General features: G+C 38.5%; 1 protein-coding gene across 7 annotated transcripts in view; it reads right to left on the bottom strand.

The window, feature by feature from the left end:
- AP1S2 (adaptor related protein complex 1 subunit sigma 2) overlaps nt 1-21060 on the bottom strand; it is a 30382-nt gene extending 9322 nt beyond the window's left edge. For 2 of the 7 annotated variants that reach the window (XM_035542029.2, XM_050708431.1), the window contains exons 1-5: nt 20882-21033; nt 19700-19878; nt 12375-12483; nt 11294-11431; nt 3011-3105 (exon numbers count right to left, since the gene is read on the bottom strand). In XM_035542029.2, the coding sequence (XP_035397922.1) occupies nt 3061-3105; nt 11294-11431; nt 12375-12483; nt 19700-19878 (471 nt within the window). In that variant the 5' untranslated portion in view covers nt 20882-21033 and the 3' untranslated portion in view covers nt 3011-3060. Of the gene's footprint in view, nt 1-3010; nt 3106-11293; nt 11432-12374; nt 12484-19699; nt 19879-20289; nt 20415-20509 lie in introns of those variants that run through there. The other 5 variants (XM_050708424.1, XM_035542025.2, XM_035542032.2 and 2 more) reach the window with 5 other exon arrangements.
- Between the last annotated feature and the right edge of the window lie 287 nt (nt 21061-21347).

Genomic DNA, 21347 nt, shown 5'->3' with positions numbered 1-21347 from the left:
TATTTCTAATGAGAGGCTGCTTTAGGAAACTGCTACTGTTCACTTGAAGTTTCAAGGACGTTAAAATAGTAGGGTAACTGTTTCCCAATCTTTGCTTAGCTAAGTACTCAAACTACAATTACAGGGTTATTGGGAAAAGTCTACTTTACTTACAAGGGAAAGCAATGTGTTTTGTTTCCTCAGAGAGCCTAGAAATACCCATGAGGTCTTCACTGTGTTCAAATACAACTATTAACTATGATATTGTTTAAAAAAAAATCTGTAGTGATGCTAACTCCAAGTCAAGATCTTGTCTGCAATTTCCTATGCACAGAGGACAACAAAGCCTTCAAGATTGGTGCAAATCAGTCAACACGATTCTCTGAAACAGCAGTTGTTGTCATGGATGTGTTTCTCAGCAAAATGTTCCAGCATATGTGCACGATTAGGGTCTAAAACATTACCATTACCTCAGCAGACCAGAGCAGGAGGACGTGACACACAAACAGCAGTGACCTGCCTACCTCCCTCTCAAAAGCAGGAGTAAAAATACCAGTGGAAACTTTACGTACTGTAACCGGATAACAGTGGGTGGTCCTGCTTCCTGCTATTTCTGACCTGCTGGATCGGGGGTGATAATCACCCTGGGAGGCAGTGCTTTCTACCTGCCCGTCAGTTGCTACAAAGTGAGCTAGGAAGAATTAACGGGGTCTGAGCTTTCATGGCGAGGGTGGTTCTGAACAGCCACTGGAGGCTTTGCTTTCCCACCACAAGAACACAAAAAGCTTTAGGGAAATACTACTGCAGAATGCTCTGTAGTACGAAGCCAGAGCCGAAGTTATAAAACAAATCACCGAGTTCTCCTCTCCCAGACAATACCACGGTGTCTGCATGTTTGGCATGTTGCCAAACAATGCATAAAAGGATTCATTTATGTTTTCTTCCATTCTCTTCCAGTCCTGCACTGCGGCTAGAGGTTTACATTACTTATTCCCCTTTGCTTAAGGAACCATTACTTAAACTGCTGGGCTGTGTTTCTGAAGGGATGACCAGAATATGCTGTTGTAACAGCCATGTCACATCCAGTATCATTCAGCTTCCATGGCAATGGTATTTAAGCAGTCCCACTCCTTCCTGTTCTGCAGCACTTTGCCTTCCTATAGTTGATTGGACAAATGTTTGCAGGGCCAGTTTGCTAACAAGAAAGTGAAAAGTCGCTGACTATGGGTTTTTATAAATGAATATTGAAATACAAACATGTATCATTTAAACACAATACATGAGGAACACTGGCTTTTTAAAACACACATACACTAGCAATTGTTGAAAATAAAATGTAACTTAAGTTACATTATTACCTTTAGCACATGAATCCAACTCCCCCTTTGCCCACAGCCAACCTTCTTTACCACTGATGACCTTCATTCCTATACATGAGCAGCAGTTACTTCCAGGAGGCAAACTATCCCTCTCACTTTGTGCAGCCATCTGTCTGTCCCTCTCCACTCACCCCAGCAGACATCATCCCCTGTTCTGCAAATTCTGCAGAGTCACAACGAGCAGAAGTTATGCTCTGTACACAGTGACTATTCTTTCACTCCTTTCAGGGAAAAGCGCAGCCCAGGAAGAAGCATCCCATAGGCAACTGATAACACCACTGTTTAAATCAATGGGGACAAAGCACATTTGTTCAGCTAAAACCATGCCCCCAAAGAATTAATGGACATACTGTAGATAAACTCAAGTCACCCAGAATTCTCTAAGCTTGAGCTCGCATGTTCCTGTATCAGTCTTTGTAGCAGTCTAAGACAACAAGATTAACACTCCTAAATAAAAACTCTATGCTTAACATAGGTCTGAACTAACACAGATATCCTTTTTAAAGTTCTAATCACAAGAAAATGTTTACAGTCACAGTATTAACACTAACCTCACCATGAAAACCACACTTTGTGAATAAGCTTACTATTATGAAGAGAAAAAAAAGCAATAGATGTGAAGAAAAAATGTGGAAAAAAATCAAGTTGGAACATTTAGGTTCTCTTTCAGTTGTTTTAGTATATGACTAGATTCATGTAAGCAATTCAATTTTGAACAAACGACTCTTGTTGGCTGCTCTTATTCTACAGATCTAATATGCAAACATATTAGTTACTCCCCACTCCCCGATACCAATCAACTGCCATATCATGTACTAGGTAACTTCTAAGTGGTAAAACGATACATAACAGTATATTTGATTTTGAACTTGTTACAAAACTTTTTTTCCTATTTTAATAATTTTCTTTGGTCTGGAAACTAATTCCTGATCTTTATAAAGCTGCATACGAAATTACATTTATTACCGCAGTTCCACATTACAAGAGCCAATTTGTCGACTGAAATACTTGTGTATCCTGATATCAAATAAGCAGCAGGCTAATTAAGTTTTCTCTAGCAAATCATTTTCATGTGCGTTTTAAACTTGCCTTATTTAAGACAAAATCTTACCTTTATTAGTAGGACTGCCACAATGTACTCCACTTAACACTTTGGACAAAAATATGTTGCAATGCACTATATATGCAAATAAGCTTTGTTCTGTCATGCAGCATCCGGCATTTGATATACAGTCAATTGCAGCAGCACCCAGTCTTTTTAGGGCCCATCTTCCTTGCACAGCAGATGTAAACAGCCCATTTTCCAGTAAATACACATTTACATGGGTTGATTGTAAGTAAACAAAGCCAAACATCTGTTTAGTTATTAGTTTTGGTATCCATTTCTCTAACTTGCATTATCCCACTTAATTATCGACACCAAAAGAAAGCTAGTAGAAGTCAGACACTTTGAGTTGATGCGGTTAGTACAACAAAGGAAAATAAAAGGGAACACTCAAAGCACTCTTCAAAGACCATCATGCAAGTGTTGCAGAAGGTTAAGCCCATCACCCATTTTTGTTTACCCTTGCAAGGATTTAATTACACGTGCAACAGTCTTTGCATAGCACCCATTTAATCCATGCCACCAAAATGGTAAACTTGGTAGTTACCAATCACTTAGATGGGGGTCAAAAGGGCTAATGTCTTAGATTGCTCTTAATCATAAGATATCCTCAGACAAACCTCCCCAGTCTTCATTCTGGCTCTATAAACACAAAATCAAGCAGCAGTGAAAATGTAGTATCAACTATGTAAAAAAAAAACAAATTAAAACACTATTTACAGCTTATTTCTATTTAAGATAACTTAGAAAATATTCTCCATTTTATATAAAAGTTATTTCACTTAAAAATATTCAGCTATTGTTATTCATTAACACAATTTTATGAGGTCCTACTACAAGTCCACCGTTAGGAAAGCAAACAAATGCATCAGTAAAGAACATCTGTTCGAAGATTCCATATAGATGCATTGAAGAATGCATTAGTTTTTCACTTCTTAACAAGCTAAGGATATCAATTCCTTAAAAGAATAAGCTCTAATCAGAAAGCTTCACCTATGCTTGAAGAGAACTTAAAATCAGTTGTTTGTTATTGTAACCTTAATAGACTGAGAGAGTAGTAGCACAGGCTGGTATCAAATTTACCAATTTTTCAATTTTATCAATTTAATCCAGTGACCATTTCACACAGTGCTATTACTAACATTGATATTTGAGTAAGTTTTGTTCCATAAAGGGAGATGAGTAACATTCAACTTATCCCTTAAGTAATCTAAACAATTTAATTCAAGAGCTATGTAATATTTACTCCTCCAATAGTTACCATTGTTACTTGCTGAGCTGTATGTGACAAACCAGTTGTTTTCATGTAGTAATGCCTGGTACAAGAAGTTGAACATTTTCGCTTTAATCCGTACATTAATCATCCATACTTAGATCTCTCTCAAAAAAAAGTGGATAGGCCTTCTCAGACATTTATTGCCTTTTCAAACCAAACTTTCAACATAAGATTAAAATACACACACTTCCAATGTATAGCCAGCACCAGAACTATTACTCCTGTTAGACAGACTGGCAATAAAAAAAATAGAGCTTCTTCCTTTAAAATAGTATCTAAAAGCTCCCAAACATACCAGCAACACGCCTGACATTTGTACAGATACAAGCACAAAGAAATCAGAATCCAAAACCTGAACACAATGGGATCCCTCCTGAGGGCATTCATTTTTTTTTCATCTACTGTTCTGTGGAGCTCTACACACATCTTCACCAGTAATGAGAGTTTTAAGGAAGGACAGTACTACTGCAACATGACACATCATCTCACACAATTCTCAGACACCGGAGGGAAATGGAATTTTCTCCTCACTATCTCAAGGTTCAAACATCTAACACTGCTCTTTTCAGCATTCTGCCAGATTTAGGGAATGCGTTCTATTAAAATGTAGATTTATGTGCTCTTTCTGAATGAGCATCTAATTCTGAAGATAAGATACTCCTTACTGTCAAGCAGTCTTCTGCAATTGTTCATTGGATTTTCTATGTTTATTGACCAAAAGCATGCGACTAAGCTCCTGGAAACAACTATGGATTATGCAGCAGAGCTAAAATTTTCATCCTATCACCCTGATGCAGTACTTCTACAGACAGAAACAGAAGAGTATCTCTGGAGAAAATCTATCAGGAGTTCAGTATTGTTAATATACCCTTCACAGTTCTGTAAGGATCACTTGAATAAAAGAATAATCAATTCCACAGTTAGTTTTGTGATGTAAACATTGATTATTAGTATTGCAATTTATATCAGAGAGGGTACTGAATAGTTGCCAGGAACAGCAAGGACTTAACTTGTACTAATTGCCTTACTTGTAATTGTTTATAGTGTTTCAATTCGCAGAACAAATTGAACATTTAACGCAACACTTATATGGTAGATGCCTTCCTCATAACTTGTTGATTCTTAGGACCTTCTAATCAGTTTCTGATTTGAGAGAATAAAATTACTCGCATCTTACATGCACACCCTGAACAAAACTGTCAAGAAAAAACATTATGGGGACAGACTTATTAAAATGAGATTCTAAAGGTCTGCACAGAAGTTGCACAGGTGAAGAACAGACTGATTTCTATCATTTTCAATTCAAAGTGAAGGATAGGTTAATATCTGACCATGTGTTTCTGGAAAGACAACTGGATTTCTAAAACATTTAGAAACCAGTGCGCAAGCCTATGATAACGAGGTCCTAAGAATCATGAAATCTAGAAAAGCAAGAAATTTCAAAGAATATTAGCATAACTACTAACTACGTCTCTCCAAATACAGAATAAAGAATAAAAGACTCACATATAGACCAATTATTAAGTTATCAGGGAAAAAGTCTTAGAATGGGAAGTGGGTGAAGTGTGATATGACGACATCCTGGATACTCAAAGCCACTTTTTTTTAGGATGACTTTTAGGTCTGAAAAGATTAACTTCCCCTCCTCCTCTCATTTCTACCTGGGAGAAAAAACTGAGATGCAGGTTCTACTTCTCATTTTCTGGACAAACTGATTGCTTTAAACAAAAGAGTATGATCTGGTATTTGCAGGAAAGCCTATTCCATAGCAGAGAGGTCAGTTGAAAAACATGTATTAAAAATACAGAAGTACTTTTGCATTCAAGGATTACAGACCTGTCTGCTACCGCTAAAGTGACAACTAGTTGTAGTTAGAGGTTTGTTCCAAAGAAGTGATATTCCTATGATTTCTGATGATGTATATTCTTAGAGTTCATTCCATCTGAAGTTCAGCTACATTTGTATTAGATATGTCAGAAACTATGAACACATCTTCAAAAACAGCTGGCAGGTTTTATCAGTACTTTTAAACTTAGAGAGCTGATGACAAGCAAGATAGCCATAAACAGATCTAGATATGAAGTCAGTAATGCAGTTCTGCAGAGATTTTAAGTCACTTCACTTGAGCAGAATGCTATGAAGAGTGAAATAGTTAACTAAACATACGCACAAAAAAGACAGTGTAAAAGGGCGGGAAGTTAACTGACGTATTTGGAAACACCAGATTTAAGCAGTTCCACACAATTAAAAACTTTGTAACTCTAATCTCCTTGCTTTGCATCGTGTGAATGCTGAATTTAAGAAGCAGGCTAGTTTTTACCACCAGAACAATAATTCGTATCATATTAGCGCAAATTGACAAGTGTACTTCCCTAAGACAAAGTGCAAATGAGTTCTTCCAAAGTGAAGCATATTATATATACAGTAACATCACTCTAGTCAAGTTATGTATACAAGGTTTACTTCATTCAAAAAATAACCATCTGTTCAGCTCACGTGGGAAAATGAACAAAAAAGCAACTGACCACTAACACATGCTTTATCTTGGTTTTAAGTAATGTTTTCTGATCAACTATGCTAGTCTTTAAGAATAAGCAATGCAACTTTTTATTCCCAAGACTGGAAAGAAAAAAATCTACCCATCAAGTCCAAAGGATATGAAAAAAACTATTTCCACATGCATTTATTTCTTCACCTAATACTGTATTAGCACTTACATTTTAAACAGCACAATTAAGAAAGCATGCAATACTTCAAAAAGGAAGTCAATATGTTGAATGCACATTCCAAATTGGACTTCTTTATTCTATATACATATAGGCTCTTCTATGACACTTGCCAAACTATTTCACATGTCTCATGAATAACTATGGTTATGCTTTCTCACATCTATCACATGAAGACAGAAGTAGTTTCATTCCAGGTTCTTAACATCTCCAATCAGCACCATAAGAACTCTCTTCTTTTTTTTGATCTATATATGAAAGTTGTTGACTGATATAACTGGACAAGACATACACTTCGTATGTAAACCAAACAGTCAAAATCTAACTGCAATACAACCTCTGCCACACATCTAACACCCTTCTGGGACTGATGCCTGAACAGCATTAAAAAATGTCAGCTACCAAAACACTACCACAACTTACTGCATCTTGTAAGAGTTGAAAGAGATTACCAAGCAACATAGGCCTTAGGTATTCCCTAATCCTTGAATAATTAACTAATAGCATATGCCTTTCTCCATCACGGTAACTCTCATACAGGTCCCCACAAGTATCTTCTAAAATGTAATTAGAGGCCATTATCTGTTTATAATATCAAGCATATAGATGTCTTCAGAACTGCAGCCTTAAGCTGACCAAGCTATCTACTTGAAACTGAGTCAGAGGTTACACATCGCAGTCAAGGCAGTCAGCTCTCCCTAAAAGGGAGATTACAACGAAGATTTCATTGTTGGTTCCTGTTTCACACTGAGAGGCACACAGCCAGGTATAGCCAAAGCACAGAACGTCACAGCCAACTTCAGAAGGCAGTCTACTGCAGTAGTCCATATTTAAGAGCTAACGTGAAGTGAAGCTAAGTGAAGACCGAATTCGTGGCATTACAGTAAGTTTCTCAGAAGACTAGTAAGAAACAGGTGCTTACAGGGGCTCTTTCCTAAACCAGACATAGAAATCTCATGTTCTCACCCACTGTAGGTTTTCAAAGATGTTCTTTTGTCACCGCTAATGCTAACATTCCTCTATTTTCTCATATTCCAAGAACAACCTAATGCCATCTCCCCACTATTACACATACCTTCAAACCTACTGTTTACAAAGCACACATTTCATCTCCAAGAGAATTTTCACAGCCAAATTCTCATTTTCAAAGATACTCATTCTAAAACTACATCTATATAGCAACCTTAACCATCTTGCACAAGTCAGCTGGTATTAACAATTTAACCACCCTTCTGTATATAGGATGAGGTAAGGACTTGAAATAGCAAAGTAAATGAGGGTGATTCATAGCATAACTATTATTTTTCATGTGGAAGAACTAGTAGATAGTACTAGAGGACAAACTGCAAGAGCCTATGAAAAACATTACACAACTTCTACATTTTTGATCATTAGTAGAACAGTGATGGAAAAAATGTGATTTGTGAATACATCCACTTTTTGAGATCTTCCAAAAAATGTAACTTAAAGTCTTTTAGATGTTCTGCGATCAACTACTGAAAGCATACACAACCTGTAAGAATAACGGTGAACAAAATGGGGACAGTTTCTGAAATAATTTTATAAAAATAACAGATAAAAATACCAAGAAGAATTTTCACTTGAAACTAGTGTTTAGAAATTTGCTCCAACCTCAAATGAAGACCAGCAATTCTGTATAAATTTGGTTTTCAAATATATACGTAACCACCTCTTTTAGATATTAGAATTAACTCCTTAAATTTACATTTTCATCACAGTGAATAACCATGAACTTCCAAGGAGCATACTAGCTTTCTTGGACCATCAAATAAAAACACAGCAAACTTAAATGGAAAAATGGATCCTCTCCTTTCCATAAAGCACATTGTGTTGTGAGTTTCATGCATTAAAAAAATATCACAGAATCATGCATGTTTTAGATCTTCCACAGACCACATGTATGCAGCCATGCACAAACACACGGTGCCTGCAAATTTGCCTCCCTCAGTATAATTGAGTGGATTGCACAAAATACTACCTTTTCAGAAAGGCATGCCTCTGTAGTCACTACTTAAGTATCTAAAATTTCTACAGCAAGAGCTATAAATAAAATTTCTATAGCAAAACTATCAAACAAGACGCACAACAGCATTTTCAACAGACATTTCTAGCAATAGACTTACAGTGAAGCATGGAAGCATTAGAATAGTTAGTTTTTACTATCTAGATAATGGATAATACTGCCAGTTTTGATAACTGGCTATTGATAAGTTTTCAGATGGTAATAAATGGGAGGTAGGGAACAAATATTTGATCTGAGAGCAATTTTAAGAGCTAGAAGAAATGGATGAAAAAGGCTTTAAAAGTTTGCATATTTCAGTCCCACGAACTCTAGCAGTAAGTGAACTGCACCACACCAAGACCTTAAGGACACAAGTGGGTGCTCAGAAACAGAAGCACATCCTGGAAAACTGCCACAAGACTATAGAAGTAGACAAGACTATTAAGAACGGATTCATTATTCAGCAGTTTATGCCTCTGCGTTTTCTTTTAACATTACCCAAACAGCCACTTAATGTATTTGTAATTATTTCCCTTTGTGCAAGCATTCTGTACAGCTTTTAAGGTGCTTCATACATTAATGTATGTATTATTAATAATGTATATTTAAGACTGATTAGTAATTTTTAAATTAGGCAATGCAAGTTTCCAGGTCCATATAAAAGTCCCTTTGTTGCACATTATTACAGTGTGACAGTCAAAAACAAACAAACCATAACCCTGCAAGAAATGGTTTGCATTTGGAATCACAACATATTGCACTCCAGTAGCTTTCAGGTATTCTGGGAAGCAAAAATAAACTAGAGGTACAAAAAGTTCCTATTTGTGACAAACTATTATTTTAACAACCTTCTTCTTTAAGCTCAGAATGCACATGGTAGTAGTTAATACAAAATACCATCCAGAGAAAAAGTCAAACCTTTTTGGAAGCTCAATTTAAATATAAAATCAGACCTTTACAGTTCTTATAAATTAAAAAGCATACATATGGAGTAGTTTTATACTTGACTGACAATTGATATAATTCTACTAACAGTGAAAAAAACAATTAGCTTATAAAAACAAACACATAACTACAGTGGAGCCATGATCAAGAGTTGAATTCCAATTTAATCAGAAAAGCATTAATAAACCTTGACAGAACAAAGAAAATCTCAGGTGGCAAAGGGAAGGGTATCAAGTAAAATGCATCAGGGTAAAGCTATCACAGCAAGGGAAAAGTCTCCAACTGAAAGAGTCAGACTTCTTTTTACATTCACATTTTTAACTTGAATTTACATGATGTAAGTGTAAAAAGAGGATGCTAACTGTTTAGAAAGACTGTCATTAATCCCTATTTTTTGCTTTAGAAGAGCCTTAAAAATGGTGAAAATTAAATTAAAATCCCATGACAAGGAGAATACAGTAACTTCATCTAATATATAAATTAACTCTGCATTTGCAGGAGACAGACTGGAATAGGGAACTAATTTGTTATATCCGTTTTTATATAAAGAACAGCATAAGGTTTTAAGAGAAACTGGATAGATTTTTCCCCTTTGTAAACTGCAACAGGACTTCCAGTTAAGATAATTACTTCCAAGTGTAAAGGAGGAACTGACAAACTTCTTCAGAATACAAGCAGAAAATACTTCTTTTTTAGGGAGGAAATACTTGCATGTATCTAATCTGTGTGTAATGCTGACCCTAATCATAACACTAACTAGCTGCTGACAGACAAGAACTTCAATGTGTTGTGGATTTGTCTGTGCTCTGAAAGAACTACAAACACGATCACAAGGAAAAGAATAGAATGATGTGCATCTGCATCCTATTAATACCACAAACAAAGGAGTATCACATGGAACACAGAACACTCATATCAGAACTAAGCAGTTAACTGACTGAACAAATTAACAAACCAAAGGTTCACTTAAGCATAAAAATAGAGCAGCTAACATGTATATACGAGTGAAACCTGGTACATTTTAAAAAAATAAGGTTCATCATCCCTGCTAAACCATGCATTTCACTGACACACACACAAGACCAATGATATTCTCAGCCTACCAGAATTTTGTGAATTTCACTTAAACATTCAAGAACCTTAATGCTGACCTCAAGACTACAGCAATTACAAAGAAACGCACAGAACTGAGTAACAACAGGGAAATGTTATCAAGTTTTTTCTACACCATTGAACCCCTCCCCATCAAATACTTTCCAAGTAAGAAGTCTAAAATGCAATCTAGATTTTTCAGAGTTAGTAATGAACAAAGGCATTCAAAGTGAAAAAACAGATGTTTGTACACTTCATTCTGTGTGGTTTTGTGGCAATACTATTAGTGCTTTTCCAACTTAAAAAGATAGAAACCAGAGTAAGCAACCTATAGCAGAAAAGCATGTCTTTATAATCTAAAGAACTATACCTGAAGGAGTCTCAAAGAAGAGAGTCTAGCTTCTGGATTTCAGCAACGAAACAGTAAAGAAGTGAACATGCATCAGGTATGACAAAAAACTAAGTGCTGATTAATAAAAAGAATGAAAGACACGTGAACAAAACTAAAGCTGCATGATCTATAATCATCTAGGTATACACACAGAACAGACACTTACATACACAAAATCACAGTAGGTTACAATACTCATGCCAAACAAGATGAGAAGAGCAGATAATGTTGTAGTATTGCACAATTAGAACAACTAAGCAGACACTACATGCTAGGCATGCTAGACAGCACTTTCTACAAGCTCAAAGAAACAGGAACTTTTTCTAATCACAGTCTAGCATGCCCATACCTTGGCCAGAGAAGTTTAATTTGCTTACCTCCTGTAAAAGATCTGCCTGCTCAATGGCTTTGAGAACATTTTTCTTGGACGTCTCCTGAACTTCCCCTCCCAAAAGGAACTCATCCAGAATAAAATAGGCTTTTTCAAAATTGAAGATAATATCAAGTTCACATACCTACAAAGAACATCAAGCATTACTGCAAAGTGGAAGTATATATACCCTCTTGAGGTGTCCTCTCACAAAACTTAACTTGCTCACAGCTTCACCAGACGAAGATGTTAGCTTCAGGATATAACTTTTCAAATTGGGCAACAGTAACAACAACAAAAAAAGCAGTTCCAGGCCAAAAGGAATGAATTTTTTTTTTGCTGAAGTTAAAGAAAGGATTAAAGCAGCTTCTTTTAAAAGCCTTTTCATTGTTTAAAAAGTTCGATTCACAGCTGTCAGTCTGACATGTCTTTCACGAGGCAGAAGATCACCACTATAGTTCTCTTCTTCCCTGCACTATCCAGAGGCAGCTCATGCAATTGGACAGAGAAGTTTTGAAAGAGTCACAATTTTATTCATCCTGTGCATGCCCTAGTCAGAAGGGCTAGAAGGATGAGCAGCAGTGTTCCTAAGTGCAAATGCACACTACTTCTGTTCTGTTTGGTTTTGGTATCTGGGAAAGCAGATGCCTTGTCTTTTCTTCTCTTCCCCCTCCTGCTAGCTCACAACCAACTGCCTTATTTGAAAGCACATGTAGAGATGTGTTGGAGCATGGCTGAAAGTATATACACAAGAGCAGCACCAGGGAGAAGAGAAGCTGGAAGCCTGGACAGAAAGCTAAGGATTCATAAGATTTTATCTGACCACAAATGAAACTAAGAAATAAAAAATACAGGCAATTAACACCAAACTAGCAACTGTTCTTCTCCAAAATCATAATTTTTATATTTTAGCAGTTACATAGGCTCTTATCTGTTTAGTTTAACCAAGCAACAGAAAAACTGTTAGATAAACCATTTAAACAGCCAGTTGATCGTATTTTAAAGAAAAACACTGTGGAAATAAAACAGTGATGTAATATAAAGAGACTGTGAATCCACAAAAATTAACTGAAAAGAAGTTAACTCACACTTCCAAAATACTTGTCAAGAAGTTCTACGTAACGATGAATTATTTCCAGAGTTATTAGTTCGTTGTCCTGATCTTCAATAGCACAGCAGAAATAGAGGCTTGCATATCTGTAAGAACAAAATAATCCTCATGTTAGCAAAAGATGAGCAAAATGAATACACTTGGGAGTTATTAAATTCTCAGTAGTCCTTAAACTTAACTTTACACTGCTGTTAGTTTGTACAAATAGCCACGCAAGCTCTACCAGAAAATGGCTTGGAGACCAACAGACATGCACATGGACCCAAAGGGATCTGCCTCCCAGAGTCAAGCAAGACTTCAGTTTTTATCATCTTTTACCTGATGGAATTAAATTAGCCTCATTAGTGTTTGGAAAAGGAGATATATTTGATTCTCTGGCCTCCTGGCAGAGTTTTGAGGCAAGATGTTTTCTCTACTAACTGTAACATCCGAACACTGGTATACTAATCAACAGATTAAATGTTAAAGTTATAGCACACAAGCTACACATATAACAGCTAATTAAAATGCCCTGGGTTAAATAAATGGAACTAGCAATTTAGGATTTGGTCTTTAGAGAATTTAACTAATGCCAAAAAATTCCAGGACTAACACTAATGTCATATACCCCGAGCACTATTAAGTCAACAACTCGATCACTACCAACTGTTCTGGTGTCAGGAGATGCCATCAACTAGTTTCCAGCAATCCACTTCCACCTTGGAATACAGGCAATTATTTCCTTGAATATGATCTTACGTTCCACTCTAACAAAAAGACTATCCAATTCTACCATACAACACCACAAAGTTGTTTAATTCATGTTTTAAAAAAACAGCTGAGGCAAAACCAAAACGGGAGTGAAAGCTGAAAAACCCATTTGCTCTTTTGTAAAGTGCCAAAACCATATGGCATACAGATACACATGGCAGAAACGAGATTTCAAGTAACACCTGTTGTAGCCACTAATTTACGTGAACCAGGAGCTGCTTTTGTTTGCCCATTTAGAGAGAACTGGCAGCATTAAGCACTGAGTGGCCAACCCCATTAAAAAAAAGTCATTAGGATGTAAACACCAAGTTTAAGATGCACATTCTTTTCCCACACACTGAAATGTGTGAAACGCACCTTTGTAACATCACAGAAGTTTTTATCACTATCGTATTATCTGGGACTCTGTAAGGCCTAAGAGAAACTGACTTTTTTTTGCTAGAAATCAAAGAAAAATTATTTTGTAGTATGTTGAAATATATCTCCCAAGCACTTAGCTAGCATCATTCATGATGATGCTGAAAGTCTCACTCCCACTCTGCTCTAGTTGATTCAAATCACTGTGACTTTATCACGAACAACTGATCAGATACACTTTTATTCAAATGTTCTAAACGGTTATAAAAAAAACTGTCCACCACTTCTTTCCACCCTATCACAAAACCAGACTTGGGGGATAGGGAAGGGCTGGGGAAGAGAGAGGGAAGGTACCTCCAATGAAGCACACAACACTAATTCCCTTGCTCTTTTATCTCTTTACCATGGTGACTTGTCAGCTCATCAGAAGTCCTATCTGAGAACAGTTCTTTTGATTTTACACTGCTGTGCTGGTCCCTCACTTTAGTGCTTCAAGGACATTTACAGCTATTGTAGTAGCTTGCAAGATGTTATCTGTATATGGCATCTTTAAATAAAGCTGCTTAAAAACAGTAAAGGAAGGAAGAAGGTATGATGAAAAAATGTTTTCAAACCTCCTGATTTTTGTTTATTTATTTTTAAGTCTAGTGCCAAGTTAGACTATTTGCTTGTAGAAAAGAGAGCTTTGTACATTAGTTGACATTTATGGTGGTTACCAGCACCTAAGTCAAATACATCTAAACAAAGTGTCCTTCATATACAGATGAGCAGAATTGATTATGAAGCACAGGTAAACCATTCCCATAGTGCTTAAACACAAGTTGAATCACACACCAGTAAAACTTATCAAATCAAATTTGACTTAAATATTTGAAACGTAACCACACGGGACAGTCCTTTTGTGTTTCTCTATTACTTAAGAGTCTCTTTTGATACTCAGAATTATTTTATGCAAGTACAAAAAGAAAAGAGAGGGAGAGAGATTTTACCTAACATAGAACACTTTCCAGGAAAGCTGTCTGCTCTCAGTGTCCTCATTTAAAAGAAAATGTAGCGTACTTTTGAAAGACTTTATTTGGCAGCTATTAAGCAGAGTACACTTTCAAGCTCTGCCAACTGCAGTCTTGGAGAAGGAATACCAAAAAATGAAAACTACTCGTCATAAGACGAAATGAAGGCCTAGGTATCTATCCCTATATGCAGAGAACATTACTTTTTTTTCCTTTCCTTTTTTTTTTCCTACAAGTAGTAACCAAGTGCAGATTCACTATGCCTACTTTGCAAACAGTGTAAGATTATACACGTCAGCCATCATTGCAAAGGGCATGTCAATACGGGAAACAAAGGTATACATTTCTTAAGACCCAAATTATCAACAGCAGTAGTTGTCATTTTTTCCCTCTGCAGTCCATGGCTTCAGAAAAGCGTCCACAAATAGTCTCGAGCAGATGGAGTGTCTACACAAAGATGAGTAAATTTCTGTAGTCAGGCTGGAAAAGTTATTTGACCTACAGAAATGTTGTTTCTTACTAATGAACCTGAGAGAAAGCACTTAAAAGGCTCAATGAAGAGGAAAATCTTGAAATAAAACAAACCACACCGCAATGAAATACAAACACAGCCCAGCCTGTAAGAAACATTCTGCCATTTTCATTCCTACTGCAGTTTGAGATCTCCAGCCCACCTCCCACCCCATAGGATCCTTAGCCCTAAATCAGCCGTTTACACTCAGCTAGGGAAATATTTTATCATAAACATTGTCTGCTTATCAGAAAGGGGGACCAGCTCCAGGGAGACCAAGAACAGTAAGGAAAAATCACCTAAGAATGCAATAACGAATAGAGCAAAAAAGGAACTACAGGCAACACAAACACTAAAATTCATGCCTTCAGGTAGGTGACCTTACAAAGGTGTGGGTTTTTTTGTGGAAGGAAAGAAATTTATGAACCTCCCTCCAGCAGCTGCACTAGTCCTATAGTGAGAAGCCTCACAACCAGCACGTAGTCCTTCAGCCACATTCTCCCCTAACTCTGCCCACAGCCAGGCTCCCCAATTCTGCTGAGTGATCAGGTCACTGGGGGCAGAGCACAACTTGCAAACCCTATCCATTCAATGGTCTTCTACACGATGAGAGAACACCTGCTTAAAGTCATCACTGACAGTTTGTCACCAGGTAAAGCTGCAGGCCTGAAGACCTTCAGCATCGAAGTTGCTTTGCATGTAAATTGTGTGTGTAGAAACCTAAAGCATACAGAGCTCAGAAAGAGCAGAGCTCAACTCAAAGCCACCACCACGCTGCCTCTCAGAGGCACAGGTACTTCAGGCAGCCCAAGAGTTTGGGACTTGGTGACAGGTTATCACAGTTGACCCAGTGAAAACTGCAGCCATTAAAATTGTCCTTGGCAGATTTGTTCTTCCTGCAAAGGAGCTGCATGTTTCTTTAATAAGTTCCAGGACTCTAGGACAGGCAGAATAGTCACTATTTAATTAGGACACAGAAATAAACAACAGTAATAAAGCTATCTAAAACAGGCATTTGTTCCACAGTTTATTTCAGCAAGGCTATAACCCCCCAGTAGTTTATAAATGAACAAAATCTTGGTACTGGTAATGCTCTGTAAGATAAAGCTGCTGCTTCTGCCTGGATATACACAGAGGCCCTCCTAGTACCACAAGAACCAGAACAGTGTACAGAGAACCTAAGCTAGTTAAAACAACCAAACTTCAGTACCTAATTAGCATTACATTCAGTTTTACAGAGACACCTACTCATCACTGGGGTTACATTTTCAACAGATACAACTGGCAGTTAGATGCACATAAGGAACGATACTGATCAGGTCAACTACTGGCCCTTAGCACTTGCCACATGACTACCAATGGGATCAAAATACTGAGTGGAGACGCACACTGCTTGCAGAATGGGCTCTTTTCTTTGGAGGTAGAAGGAGAGTTTTAAAACTCCCTCCCCTCCCCCCCCGGTTATCAACAATAACCGGGTCCCACGACCTCGGTATACCAAATGCTAACAAGCTAACAAGTAAAATTTACATCAAAATCAGTTATTCTGCAATTTCTGATTTGGAGTGCTATATACTACACAATGAAAATAACTAATACCACCAGAAGCTAAAGCAGTGAATAGCTGAGATCTTAAAAGAAAAAAAAAAACGCACAACCTATCTTAAGTTTCTTTTTCAGAAAAATTTTAGAATTTTTAACATTTAACGATTTCTCTGTCAAAAAGGGAAAAGCTGCACAAACTACTACCCAATATTGTATGCTCCAATACTACTAGTCAAAAAACAAAAGAAGAGCAAAATGAATTGTATTTGCTAAGTTTCTAATCAGCTGTCTGCAGACAGCTCCCTCTCAATTGTTAATGGATTCCCATTCTTTATTTTTTTTTTCCCCCAGGAAGTCACTTCAAAACTCTGTGTCTTTTGGAGTCAGAAGTTCGTATCCTTTGTCAGTCTTTGGGTGCCTACCAGCCTGAAAAACTCTTCCAAACGAGCTACAGAACACATCCGTCCCAATTCATGAGCTATGTCAAAAACAGGGCACCTTACCATCTGCATTTTGGGATCTCTAAAGAATTTGTTTCTCTAATGACAAAATAAGGCAACAATGACTGACCCAGTTTTGCAAGCATAACAATGCTACATATATGAAACTAAGGAGAACAAAAGTAATCACATATTCAGATGGATTTTAAGGACATACAGTTCTATCTCCTTGAAGTTTCATCTAGAAAGCATTTTATATGAATGATAAGGATGAAATACCACAGAACTAAGGAGGCTAATCAAAGTAGTCCAGCTTTCTTGACAAATGTGAAATATCAGAAGGCAGCAAAAGCTACCAGCTTGTTAATTTTGCATTTGAGTTGGTTTTATTCTTGCAAAAACGTACATCAATGAGAGCCTAGAGTATACTTCTAATAATGCCAACCATTCTTTGGGTTGCAATATGTAGGTCAACTCTTACACCTGAAATGTTGACAGTTAATATGCTCTAACAACAATTATAGCACAAATCAGCAATTTCAGACTCATAATAGCAATATGTACATACAGCATGCACAACAGCAATACAAACATTTGTAGCTTTTATTTTAAAAAAATATTTTAGAAAACATTTGTGCCGGAAGGTTATGATCCTTCCCAGTAAGAGACCAGACAAGAACAGACCTTAGTAGTGACGTGCAGGAGTCTTGTCTGCAAGCAAATGTGAGCGCCTTCTGCAATTTCATAAACCACATAGCTTCTGTTAGATGTCTTGCTCTTTTAGCTACCCACTGTTCAGGAAGTACTGGACCTTGACTATTTTAGTTGTCTTCTCGGTATAATCTGCTTCTGAGCTAACAGATCTGCCTTTTCAAAGAGATCACAGTAGTTGACACACTAATTATGGTATGTTGATTGGGAAGAAGTCTTTCCCCCAAAAACCTAAAAGTAGTTGCTGTTTTCAGATACAGGATTTTAAACTATCACCTCTTACACCCAGTCCTTTTGGTGATGTTTTAGCCTAACGCAACTGCCAAAAAAAACAAAGTAGAACAGAAATTGAGATGTTAACTAGCTTGATACAAAATAATCTTAAGCAATTTCATAGGCTAACTGTGCCAGATTGGTTTGCAGGCAGTGAAAAAAGCTACTGCAGTCAGCTGTGCACACCAGCAGTCTAGCAGATGGACTGCAGTCTACACACACATAGCAGCCAACTTCTGTATTCTCCTTGACCACAGACCCCACTGCATGTTACTGAGATGCAAAAACACCACAACTGCCAGCAACTCAAAAAGCCATACACAGATTTCCACCAGTTACCTGAGCAGAAAAGGACATGACAAATAGTTGACGACCATTGTGAAGAGACCAGGAGAGAGAATAGCACTGGAATGAACTCACTACCAGAACAGCTACCACTGTTAGAGACCGGCCAAGGAGTAGAACAGACTGGCTTACTCATGCCCCATTTTTCTGATCTAGCCCCATAAAAGCCCAGCTGAAAGCACACTTGCGTGTATCATCGCTTACTGGAGCACACAAAGTATTTGAGCAAGCTTGTCTACATGTATGTTGAAGAAGTTTTGTAAGAAATCAGAAGGAAGAAAAACCATTGTTTTCTTTAAGAACAGCCTTATTGTTTTTCCTCCTGACGTTGGAGAGCTACGCACATCAGATACACTGGTAGCTTTCATGTGCACGATGCTACATGCACTGATGTACATATGAAAGCAGGACTGAGAACATCTATTCCTTTTTTATTCTACTCAGTTGGTACGCTGGAGGAGAGTCAGAAACTCTCAGTTTCAGTGCCAATTCTCTCTGTCATTCCTACTGACAGAACACAACAATATTGTAAGGCATTGAAATTATTTATCACCTCAAAGAAAATAAGAATGCATAAACCTTTTGAAGTTTATAAATAACTAGAGAAGGGAGTTAACTCGAGGTTTAATAGCACCAGCTTTAGCTGGAAGAGATGTAGCCTCCCAAATCACAATGATAATTACTGTTATTTGTGAGGAAAATTATTTCTACACCTCTACATTGTAATACATTCTAAAGATCAGAATAAAGCTAAAAAAAATTCTTGCCACACACTCTAGCAAGTTAATGAACAATTGAGACAGGAAACTATTGCTAAAGAAAATTATACAGTAGTTGTACCAAAAAAAGAGCTAGTCATGATTTCTTAAGTTAGGAGAAATACCTTTGCGTGTTCATAGCAAAAAAAAAACCCTACGTACTCTGAAACAAGAGAATGCTTTCCTTATTTCCATGAGCTTTCAGAAGCAAGTTACATTTACATGTGGTTTACGAAGCCACTGCCTAAGGTAAATGTTTATGGAATTTAGTATTTATTACCTATTACATCTAACATGCTTCCTATTTGCATGCATTTATTTATTGTAGGCATCTAACCAGAGAACTAAAACCCACCACTCCTTATGAAAATAGAAGGGAACCTCATCTCTTCAGCACATTTCGAAACGCATGAATGACTTTCTACACATGAATGATTCCTACTTGGCTATCAAATTAGATTCAAAGGAAAAGTCAGTCTCCTCCATAGCCAGTAGAGGGAAGAAAAAAAGATAAATTAAAAAAAAGTCAACCATCATTATGTTCTCACTTATTACACTGTTTGTGACATATAGTAATTACAAGGTTAGTGAGAAAGAATAACCTTTTGTAGACAATCTTCAGGTCTCTCCACTCCAGGAAGCTGCACATTTTCGGTTTGCGGGCTAATACTGTTTGAACAAGTTCCCTTGTGATTTTCTTCTTCTCTTTGTCAGATAACGGGACATACCACTTCTGGAGTCTCAGCTTCCCCTGGCGACTAAAAAGCAACATAAACTGCATCTGTTGAATTAGAAGGGGAAAAAAAAAGGATTAATCTCAGTCTCTTAGTTTAATATTAGATAGCTTTGAGAAAAACCAAGCAGGAAGCAAGATAGGCTTTTGGATGGCTATCTAGATTATGCATTTCTACAGCGGTGGCAGATGTAACACAAGATTTGAGAGTACCAATAACACAAAGGATTCAGCTGAGCAAGGTCAGTCAAAGCAAAGATAGCAGAAAGCACGCACAAGTTTCAGAAACACAAGTCAGAGCCGCCAGGCAGCGAATACACCCAAAATCCTGACAAACTGTGTCCAGCCAGCCTCGGTACGGCTGCATATGAATATACGACAGAAAAATAACTAAAAAACGACACAACCACCTCGTCCAACACCCAACCTCCTTTTCAATTCACCGGCTTAGAGCCTTACAGCAGGAGCAATTTGCACTTAAGATCTCTCCGAAAAGCCTCAGAATACTTTAAGAGGCATTAAACCTCCCAGCGGAGCGTCCTGTGGCACAGCAGAGCCTTGCCTCGCCTCGCATTACACAAAAGGAGCCGAGATTAAGCGTTTTCCCTGCGGTCCTATGTTCCAGGGCTCGTTTCCTCTCAAGGAGTGATGTTGCAATTATATTTTAAGAGCAACTTGCCGGCTGGGCTTCCCGGCGGCCGCAACACCAAAGGAAACGGATGGCTTTTTTTTTTTTTTTTTCCTTTCCTCCTTTCTGCTCCAAGTTGAGAACCGGGCTGAGGAAGTTTCCCGGGCAGCCGCGGAACACGACGGGAAAAATAGTAATAAAATAAAATAAATTAAAAAAAAAAAAAAAAGGCTAGTCCTGGGTGCCGAGCCCTCGCAGCCCCCCTCAGCCGCCTTCCCGGCCCCGGCTCCCCCCCCTCGCAGCCGCCGCGTCCCAACGGAGAGGGGAGCAGCCGTTAACGGTCGCTGCCCTATGGAGATATGAGGTGATGGGGGGGGGGCCCGGGGCTCAGCGAGCCGTGCCCGCAGACGCGGCGGTGCTCACCGTGCCCCGGGGACGGGAGGAGGAGGAGGAGGAGGAGGAGGAGGAGGAGGAGGAGGAGGAGGAGGAGGAGGACGCGGCGCTGCTGCTGCTGCTGCCGCCGCGGCTGCCGAGCGGCACTGAGGGGAGGGGGCACCAGCGCGCGCGCACCCCAACGGCCGCCCCGCCCCGCCCCTCCCTGCTCGGGCAGGGGCGGGGCCACGGGGAGGTGGGGAGGAGCAGAAGGAAACTTTACCGGCTCGGAGCATGCGCGCTGAGGGTGGAGGGGGGGGTAAGGGGGAGCTCGCCGCCATCCAATCGGAGGGGTCCGTCATGGCCAATGGGAGGGAGGGGGCGGAGCTGGCGGCGGAGGTGGGAGGGGGCGGTGTTAAGGATCCCCGCCTCGCGCGGCCCGCGTTAGGATAGGGCAGCGACCGGCGCGGCAACAGCCAATCAGAGGGCGCGGTGCGGATAGCGGTTCGCCAGCCGC

Source organism: Cygnus atratus, chromosome 1, assembly GCF_013377495.2.
Source record: "Cygnus atratus isolate AKBS03 ecotype Queensland, Australia chromosome 1, CAtr_DNAZoo_HiC_assembly, whole genome shotgun sequence".
Classification (NCBI taxonomy): Eukaryota; Metazoa; Chordata; class Aves; order Anseriformes; family Anatidae; genus Cygnus; species Cygnus atratus.
This window is presented reverse-complemented; position numbering and strand designations above follow the sequence as displayed.